Here is an 11,032-nt window from a genome sequence, read left to right on the forward strand (position 1 = left end):
TCACACACACACACACACACACACACACACACACACACACACACACACACACACACACACACACACAAACATGAGACACTTCAATCATGTTTAATATCAGCTAAATAGCCACAGTGATGCTCTATCAGCACATCTCACTTGTCTTTCACAGATCAGCCATCAGTGAATCCGCTCATGTCAGCCTGTATGAGTGTCGATCACTGTATCTCTATATGTTATGATGAAGTGCACAGAACACCACTACAGTAAAGTACTGTGGTGGTACCATGGTACGGTAAGGCTGTCAGACGGTGATACCATGGTACTTTGATATGATTACATGGTACTTCAACAGCATCATACCTTAGTACATGGTTTCCCAAGCTGGGGTTCGTGAGCAGATGAAAACGAATAATTATTTAATTAATTAATTAATAAAAACGTACAATTAAAATAAAAAATATATATTTTTATTTTAAAATGTATTTTAATTGTACATGTTTATGATTTAATTATTAGCAAGTGTTTTATTTTGATTGTTTCAAAGCAATTCAAATAAAACGCCTACTAAAAAGATAAAATATTTTATTTGTTTATTTGCATGTCATGCGACCATTAAGACACACAAGAGAACCTTGAACATGCAAATGTCTTGTTAAAAATGGAATTATTCACTTAAAGGGACTTCAAGTAAATATGTTCTGGGTCAAACGGGTTCAGCTGAAGTTTGTGAATCGCACTACTGCACTAGTGCGTGTGAAATGACCGTCATGCAGCTACAGTTAGTGATGATCAGCTGAGCTGCTTTCAGCAGGTAAAGCATTAATGCGCTGAACAGAACCAGCATGCATCAGTGCAGGAAATAAAGACCTGAACAGGAAAAGGAAACACCACAGTTTGAGCGTTTATGGATAGAGCATTCTATAAATTCTATGCCATTTTGTAGTATAATAAGTGCGATCAGTGTGTTCACACTGACAATAAAAATATTAAAATTACATGGAAAAATTTTAACAAAGTTGAAGTTAAATAAATGCTAATAATACAAACAAAAACTAATAAAAATGGTAAAAGCACTTAACAAAATTACTAAAACTTAAACTAAAAGCCAACTGCAATATAACAAAATGCTATAATACTACGTACACTACCACTCAAAAGTTTGGGATCAGTAAGACTTGTGTTTTTAAAGAAGTGTCTTCTGTCTTATATGCTGATTTATTATTAGAATTATCAACAGTTGTGCTGCCAAATATATATCTTTTTTTGGAAACTGCGATACTTTTTCAGGATTTTTTGATGAATAAAAAGTTAAAAAGAACAGCATTTATTCAAAATATAAATGTTTTCTAACAATATAACTCTTTGTTATCACTTCTTAACGATTTAACACATCCTTGCTGAATAAAAGTTTTAATTTCTTTCAAAAAAATAAAGAATAAAAATTTACTGACCCCAAACTTCTGAACGGTAGTGTATATTATTAGAAAAGATTTCTATTTTAAATAAATGCTCTTCTTTTTAACTTTTTATTCATCAAAGAATCCAGAAAAAAAGTATCACAGGTTCCAAAGAAATAACAGTTTCCAGCACTGATAATAAATCAGCATATTAGAATGATTTCTGAAGATCATGTGACACTGAAGACTGGAGTAATGATGCTGGAAATACAGCTGCGCATCACAGAAATAAATGACAGTTAAATGTATATTAAAATAGAAAAACTTTATTTTACATCATAATAATATTTCACAATATAACATTTTTTCCTGTATTTTTGATCAAATAAATGCAGCCTTGATGAGCAGAAGACACTCCTGTAAAAAACATTAAAAATCGTTCTGATCCCAAACTTTTGACCGGTAGTGTATATAAATAATACACTGCTTTAAATACCAGGATGATACACTGACCTGACAAAAAAAGGTGTGCAAATAATGTAAAATGTACATAAATTTAAAATAAAAACGAATGAAAATAAAACAATTAACTTTAATAAAAATGTTTTTATTTATTTCAATTTTACATTGATTATGAGCTAATAATAATTAAACGTAAAATAAAAAATGCATAATTTTAAAATAAAAATAATCAAAACTCTTACTAAAAAAGATAAAATATTTTCTGTCATCAGCACATATCGAGTTTATAGAGTTGTCTTTTAGCAGCAGCTGCGCTCAGAGCTACAGACAGAAAACCAGTCCAGTGTGGAACCCAGCGGCTGACCTCAGACCAGATCATTACTTACAGCCAGATCCTGCACTAGCTTCTCCTCAAACGAGTACATCTCTGCCTCGATCCAGAGCCGCTGGTAGCCCGTGAGGAACAGGTTAATAGAGCGATGCCTGAGACGGAGAGAGCAGACACGGTTAGCAGGGAGCAGCCTGGGAAACAGGAGGAGCTGGAGGGTTAGTTAGTTAGTTAGTTAGTTAGTTAGTTATGGTGCATCTGGCTGCTCATCTGGAGTTTGAGAGAGCAAAGCGAGCGCTTCTGAGCGTTACGTTACCGTCAGCACAGCCAGCAGACCGTCACGGTCAGAACTCGCCTGAATTCTGTTCAGCCAAAAGTGACGGTACGAATTCAGGAAGTCATTATTAATTCTGTGCCTGAAAACAGGGACGTGATGAGGAAAGGAAACAAGAGACGAGAAATAAAAGCACATCCTGCAAATCAAACTACTGATCTGAAATCAGTGTTAGAGCACTGCACTCGCTTATTAGGAAAAATCATGACGTTCTTCAGTTTAGAGTTACTGAGCACAAAAAACCGCCCGACCATATGAGATAAAACTAAAACAAATAAACAAATAGATTTTTTTTATTTTTAACAATGTCTTTTGTATTTTTAACAATTTAAATATAAATATAAAAAAATAAATTAAATTATATATGCATGCACATACAGACACAAATATACATAAAAATGCACAAAAAAATAAAAGTGTGTGTATCTACAAAAAACAAACAAACATTTTTTTTAACAATATATTTTTTTATTTTTAACAATTTAAATATAAAAAATAAATTAAATTATATATACGCATGCACACACAGACACAAATATACATAAAAATACACAAAAAATAAAAGTGTGTGCATCTACAAAAAAACAAACAAACAAATAAATACATATTTTTTTAACAATATCTTTTTTTTTTTTTAAATGTTAAATATAAAAAAATTAATTAAATGATATATGCATGCACACACAGACTAGGGCTGTCCTGATTCGTCGATTTTATTAGACTATTCGATTTTTAAAAATCCTCGACTTCATTTTGCTCGCGTCGACTAACCGGCAAAATACCGGAAGTGGCGCATTTCACAGACGAGAATCCATAAAACACATTATTAGACTGTTTCCCAAGGCTGCATGATATATTAAACCCATTTTATGATATATTAAACCCATAATTAAGCATAATTGTGAATTCACAAACGCTACGATTTAATTAAATAATTATATGCAATGCCGTTCTAATACAGTATATGTGCTTTAATTATTTACATGCGTGTAGGTTAAGTACGTGCGTCACACAGCGGCTCGGTTCACAGTAGTTCCACAGGAACGGTTATCATTTACATCATGTGTGGAGCGTCTCAAACTCCATCTCTGCATGTTGTTGTGAGTTTGGGTTTATTATAACGTTCATCTGGGAACGCAACGTGCGCTATTTCATCAGATTTGTAAGGTAAATCATTTATAAATCTACGGAAACTCAGGCGAATACATCGTGGTTTCAAAATAAGTTTACATGGTGTGATGTCCACATATTCTTTTAATTACAGTGGCTATAGCATTTCTGTCCTAAAGACATGGCCAAATATTAAAGATTAAGTGGACATCCACAAAAAAAAATAATTATAATTATAGGGCACTATGAAATTCGTTTTATTTCCAAATTCATTTTTTTTCCATTTTAATTTTTCTATACTGTTTTAATGGTTAAATTAAATTGTATTAATCAAAAAGCCTGTCAAATTAATTGAGTTTTACAGTTTTATCTTTACCAAATTCTGTTTTCCATTATTTTCTGGATTCCATTTTTAATGGTTCCATTAAATTTTAATAATCAACTGCTTCTTGCACTCTATGTTGCACTTTACTGTTTTACTTTTGGATTTCATTTGGTTTAATGAAATATAGTTTAATAAAATATTCTTAAGTAAAATTGTTGATTTTTTTGGTGGGAAATTAATCATTTAGATTAATCGATAAATTAGTCGATAGATTAATCGAAATAAAAATAGTCTTAAGTTTAATAGTTTAGTTAGTTTAATAAATTTTGACTGATATGTTTAGCAGAATTTTTTAATCCATGTAGCAAAAGTAATAAAATATTCTTAAGTAAAATTGTAGATTTTTTTGGTGGGAAATTAATCGTTTAGATTAATCGACAAATTAGTCGATAGATTAATCGAAATAAAAATAGTCGTTAGTGGCAGCCCTAACACAGACACAAATATATATAAAAATACACAAAAAATAAAAGTGTGTGCATCTACAAAAAAAACCCAAATAAATAAATAAATAAATAAATGTTTTTTAAAATTTAAATATAAAAAAATAAATGAAATTATATATGCATGGACATACAGACACAAATATATATATATATAAATGCACAAAAAATAAAAGTGTGTGCATCTACAAAAAACAAACAAACAAATTAAATAATATATATATATATATATCACACATTTGGAGTTCAGCCTCTGCTCATGGTTTGGGTCTTAAAGTACTGAACGATCAGAATCAAATGTGTCATGACAGGCAGACAGTTCCAGACGTGTTACCTGGGCAGGTTGTAGAGCGGCGCCATTCTGAAACACGCCACAACGGCTCGCTTGCGCTGCTTAGACAACAACTTCTGCCAAACACACTTCTTAGAGCGCAAGGGCTGCTCTACCTGAACACAGCCAGAGATAGAGAGAGACACAGACATGAGTGTTTGAGGAACACTTTTATCTTTTCTTGAAGTATAAAGTTGGAAAATCTCCTTTTGACACCCTGATTATACGTCTTTTTTCTACCATCTATGTATATTTATTTCATGCAGGAAATGCAAATCTATTAACTGTTTTGAGCATCTATAGCAGGGGGTTCGTGTGCTGATGAAAAGCTAATAATGAATTAAATCATGAAAAAAAATTAAAATTAAAAGAAACAAAAAAAAATCTAAATAAAACACTAATAATTAAATATCAAATAAAAATGAATATTTTGAATAAAAACAATCAAAATAAAACACTAAATAATAATTAATTAATTACCTAAAATGAATATGAGCAATTTTTTAATAAAAACTAATTAAATAATTTATTAAAAATGAAAAATTAAAATAAATAATTTTAAGATAAAAACCATCAAAACACTAATATTAATCAAATCATAAAATAACATTTTCAAATAAAAAAAACAAAGTCTTTTACATTCACATTTTAAATAAGATATTATTCAATGGGGTAGAGCTGATGAAGAAGTTTGGGAATCCCTGATCTAAACATTCAATATTCAAATGATATGAATCTGTATATTTGTATGACATGGTGCAGCTGCTGTAGAAATGACAGAATGACATGCGATTGATCTGTGAGTGATGAGACGTGACCTGCTCGAGGTGGAATACGGCGGCTGAGATGCTCTGGATTCTCTCGATGCTCCGCTCCGGGTCCAGAGTGTCCTCCGTCTTCGTCATCACATCCTTATAGAGGTTGAGCTGCCACTGAACGGCTGGATCTGCAGACTGCGTGTGAACAGAGAGACTCAATCTTTAGCGACAGCTGACGAGTGAGTGTGTGTGTGTGAGTGAGTATTGAGTGAGCGTGTGTGTGTGAGTAAGTGAGTGTGTGTGCGTAAGTAATGAGTGAGCGTGTGTGTGTGTGAGTAAGTGAGTGTGTGTGAGTGAGTATTGAGTGAGCGTGTGTTTGTGTGTGAGTAAGTGAGTGTGTGTGAGTGAGTAATGAGTGAGCGTGTGTGAGTAAGTGAGTGTGAGTGAGTGTGAGTGAGCGTGTGTGAGTAATGAGTGAGCGTGTGTGAGTTGAGTGAAAGTGAGTGATTAATAAGTGAGAGTGTGTGTTCAGGACTGACCTTCTCCTGCAGGTGCAGGTTCTGTCTGATGTGCTCCTTCACCTCTTCATCTGTTTCCTTCTACAATCCGAACAAAAACATCAAATCACACACACACACACACACACAGCGGTGACCTTTGACCCCTGACACCCGTGACCCCTGTACCAGGCCGTATCGCATCTTGGCCAGCAGGATGAGCTCCTGGTCTCCCGGCGTGCACATGTTCAGACCGATGGGCAGCATCTTCTTCAGCGCCGCCACGATCAGAGACGTCTGAATGGAGTAAAAGTCTCCACGACGCTTCTTATGCTTCCGCTCCTGATCCTGACCTCCAGCCTGACACACACACACAGCGATAAAGACAAAAAAATTAAATACCGAGGAACAAACAACCCTCCTCAGAGATCAAAGACATCTGTACAAAAGCTTCCGCTGTCTGATGATGATTCACAAACTCAAAAAAATATTTAAAGAAGGAATTGCCAACACAAGACACACAGAACCAGAAGAACCGACTAACAACACAAACACACCAGCAACGACCACATCTGACATGAGACACTACTGAAACACGACAGATCCAACACACACACACACACACACACACACACACACGACACAACACAAGCTTTAACCACTGCATCATCTACTCTCACATCATCAACACAAAACCACCCGAGATCACATCAATCTCAAACCACTGCTCTTACTCAAAAATATGGAAATTAAGCTAAAGTAAACTATACTGAACTATTACTAAAATAAAAAATGCCTTGCCAACTAACTGAAACAAAGTTTAAGTTGGCGTACTAAAACTACTAAAATAAAAATAAAATCCAAAAGAAATATAAATAACAACAATAATTTTAAAAACACACCAGCAACGACCACATCTGACATGAGAGACACTACTGAAACACGACAGATCCAACACACACACACACACACACACACACACACACGACACAACACAAGCTTTAACCACTGCATCATCTACTCTCACATCATCAACACAAAACCACCCGAGATCACATCAATCTCAAACCACTGCTCTCACTCAAAAATATGGAAATAAAGCTAAAGTAAACTATACTGAACTATTACTAAAATAAAAAATGCCTTGCCAACTAACTGAAACAAAGTTTAAGTTGGCGTACTAAAACTACTAAAATAAAAATAAAATCCAAAAGAAATATAAATAACAACAATAATTTTAAAGTTTCTGTAATTTTGTTGGTAATAATGAGTAATAATACTATTAAATATCAACATAAAAATTACTAAAAAACAAACTAAGAGCAACCAATGAAACAAAATTTATGTTAACAAGTACTAAAATTACTGAAAACAAAATTAAAATGAAAACTGGAAAGCTAATTCAAAATATTAATAAATACTATAACGGTATATAAATAATACTAAACAACACTGTCTCGCAATAATCTTGTTTCTCTTCGTGTTTCAAGACTCTCTGATGAATCCTGACACCCAAATCACTGAGACTTTCAGAAAATCCTGCTGAAACGAACAGCGTAAGTGTATATCTGTGCCAGAGCAGATCGAGTGGAACTGAATCAGCTGTGACTGTAATGAAGCTGATCTGAATCTGACTGCCGCTGCTGCAGACAAACATGACAGAGACACAGTGATCAGAGCTCATGCGGCTCACTGTACCTTGGGGAGGAATGACTGAGCATGAAGGAGAAAGACAGAAGAAGAGTTAGAGAAGACATTCACACAGGAAACGCTCAAGAAAATATCCAATCACTGATTAACCAGATCAAAAGCACTGATTAGACCGGCAGAACTTCTAAATGAATTCGGTCAGTCCAAACACCACTGAGTTTGCTTTGAGAGATTGGAGTAATATTTTCCATTTCCTGTGAGAGTTATTCAATGCATTCGGTTATAAATGTGTGCTTTATCATGAGCGATTGAATCAAAAGCTATATCAGTTCTGTTAAAAAAATAATCCTTAAAATTAAAATACAAAAAATTAAACAATTCAAAAATAAAATAAATCATTTCCAAATGAAGCAAAATGTGAAATAAAAAAATGTATCAAAAAACTTAAATCAACGTAAAATGAAAAAAAAAAAAAAAAAAGTTAATTCATAAATAATTCCTGAATAAACTTCATTTTAATATCAAATAAAAACAATCAAAATGAAAAAATAATTTAAAAATGTAAAAAAAAAGTAAAAAATAAAATAAAGAATTAAAGTAAAAACTATTAATTAAATTGTAATGTCAAATAAAAAAGTAAAATAAAAACAATAAAAATAAAACACTAATAATTCAATCATACATATCTAAAATTAAAATGAATAAAAAAAATAAAACATTAATAAAAAAAAAAATGTATCAAATTTAAGTAAACATCAATATAAAAACTAATAATTAATTCAAATGTAAAGTAAAAAAAAATATTTTAAAATAAAGACAATCAAAATAAAAAATGCAAAAAACATCATTTAAAAAAAAATCAACAATTAAAATAAAAAGCTATTAATTAAATCAAAGTAAAATTCAAATGAGTTCTGTTAATATAGCTTTACATTAATAAATACATGCATTTAGTGAATCTGAATATGTGTGACAGGTTTATGAGCTTTCATTTGTTCTCCAGTGAAAACAAATCTAACAGTGATGGTCTCGTGACGGAGGTTTAATGACGTCTGAGACGTGGATATCAGCATGTGAGGGAGCTCATGTGTGATATTAGTAATTAATGACAGCTTTAGTGTGTATTTATGAAGGGGAATGTGCGATGAAATATTAAAACGAATCAATCTGGAGCTCAGGTTTGCCTTCACGAGCAGCTCGTGTCATAATCCTTCACAATACAATCAACGTGAAACACGCGTCCAATTCTGTTGTCATCCGTACACTACTACTGCATTAAAAACAGTGAAATATTATTATAATTTCAAAGAACTGTTTTCTATGTGAATATCTGTTAAACTGTAATGTATTTCTGTGATGCGCAGCTGTATTTCCAGCATCATTACTCCAGTCTTCAGTGTCACATGATCTTCAGAAATCATTCTAATATGCTGATTTGCTGCTCGAGAAACATTTCTGATTATTATCAATGCTGAAAACATTAATATTTTTGTGGAAACTGTGACGCATTTTATTTTTCAGGATTCACAGATGAATAGAAAGATCAAAAGAACAGCATTGTAATATTATAAATGTCTTTACTGTCACTTTTGATTAATTTAATGCTGCCTTGATGAAAGAAAAGTGTTAATTTCCTTAAAAAATATCATTGTGATTTTTATTTATGTGGGTGTGGTTGAAGTGTTGAAGTCTGAAATCTGTGGTAGTTCTCACTCGTACCTTTGCCATCTTGGTTTTACTGTCGCCGGTGAGGAACGAGAGGTTGTTGATCTCGTTCTGAACCACAAAGTTCTGCTCTTCTCTCTTGAAGTTCTGCAGAGAAACAGATGCTCCTGACGCTCTGGTTAAGAGAGCGATGCTGCTCTGAATGATAATGAGATGCTCTCTGGACCGTGTGTGATTAAAATAACGCTTGTTTTAACGAGACCTCCATGATGTGATATTATAGCCGGCGCCTCATAAAGCTGCTCTTACGTGTGATTTACACCACAGGATGAAGATCTCTGCCACCATCCTGAAGAGATCACTGGAATCCGCATCCGGCTCCTTTAACCACCGAGACCTGAGACCACAGAACAACAGATCAGATGCATTACATGCAACTCTGTGTGTTCAGAGTTACATCAGGTGCATCAGCGTTTACAAACTGGGGTTTGTGAGTTGATGAAAAAACATACTAATAATTAAATCATAAATATGTAAAATTAAACCATTTAAAAAATAAATAACTAAAATTAAAAATCAATGTAAATTAAAAAAAAATTCAAAATAAAAAAAAAACTATCAAAATAACAAAACGATTAATTAAATCAATGTTTAATAAAAAATAAAACAAAATAATACGCAATAAAAAAATTAACAAATCAAAATAGAACACTAATAATTAAATAAAAATTTTAAAATAAATGATCAAAGAATATTACATCATTGTAAAACATAGAAATTTAAATAAATCACTAATAATTAATTAAATCATAAATATGTAAAATTAAAATGAATAAGTTTGAAATAAAAACAAATAATCAAAATAAAACACTTAGTAATAAAAATGTAAAATTAAAATAAATCAGTTTAAAATAAAAAATATGAATTAAACCGTAATGCATAATAACAAATTAAAATAAAAACACTTAATAAGTACAAATAAAATAATTTTAAAACATAAAAATAATCCAAATAAAACGAATAATTTATTAAATCATAAATATGCTAAATTAAAATGATTAATAACATATAATCAAAATAAAACATTTACTAATAATTCCTAATTTAATTTATCATTTTAATAATAAATGAACTTACTAATAAAAATGTAAAACTAAAATAATTTTATAATAAAACAAATTAAAATAAAACACTTAATAAAAATGTACAATTAAAATAAATAATTTTAAAAGAAAGACAACTGAAATGTAAATCAATGTAAAATTTAAATAACTGATAATTTTTTAATAGTTAATCAAAGAAATTCACTCATCAAAATGTAAAATTAAAATAATGTAAATAATTTTACAAAAAGAAAATAATTTTTTTTTTTTTTAATAAAAAAATAAATAAATAAATCAAACAAAAGTCTTGATGTGATGTCATCATCAGTCACCTGTTGTTGTCCACGTAGCGGATGAGCATGGGGTAGAAGGCGTACAGATCTCTGCACAGCACTGCAAACTCATCCAGGATCAGAAGCTCCGCCTCCTGGGTGTCGCCCTTCCCATCAGCTTTCAGAAGCTCCTCCTCCGACACCACCTTCACCGTCTTCTTCTTCAGCTTCTCCAGCGTCGGCAAGAAGTGCGTCTTCAGCAGATCGGCGCGTGCCTTACTGATGATGGGCTGAGCGTACACTATAACACACACA

At 32.0% G+C, this 11,032-nt stretch overlaps 1 protein-coding gene across 1 annotated transcript in view; it reads right to left on the bottom strand.

Moving 5' to 3' along the window:
* LOC107678700 (ryanodine receptor 3) overlaps window positions 1-11,032 on the bottom strand; it is a 196,980-nt gene that overhangs the window by 35,141 nt on the left and 150,807 nt on the right. Inside the window, exons 69-77 of the mRNA XM_016474072.1 lie at window positions 10,778-11,018; window positions 9,652-9,739; window positions 9,397-9,489; window positions 7,726-7,740; window positions 6,217-6,387; window positions 6,070-6,129; window positions 5,591-5,725; window positions 4,776-4,888; window positions 2,228-2,324 (exon numbers count right to left, since the gene is read on the bottom strand). Coding sequence (XP_016329558.1) covers window positions 2,228-2,324; window positions 4,776-4,888; window positions 5,591-5,725; window positions 6,070-6,129; window positions 6,217-6,387; window positions 7,726-7,740; window positions 9,397-9,489; window positions 9,652-9,739; window positions 10,778-11,018 — 1,013 coding nt within the window. The remainder of the gene's footprint in view (window positions 1-2,227; window positions 2,325-4,775; window positions 4,889-5,590; window positions 5,726-6,069; window positions 6,130-6,216; window positions 6,388-7,725; window positions 7,741-9,396; window positions 9,490-9,651; window positions 9,740-10,777; window positions 11,019-11,032) is intronic.

Source organism: Sinocyclocheilus anshuiensis, unplaced genomic scaffold (assembly GCF_001515605.1).
Source record: "Sinocyclocheilus anshuiensis isolate Anshui unplaced genomic scaffold, SAMN03320099.WGS_v1.1 scaffold208, whole genome shotgun sequence".
NCBI lineage: Eukaryota > Metazoa > Chordata > Actinopteri > Cypriniformes > Cyprinidae > Sinocyclocheilus > Sinocyclocheilus anshuiensis.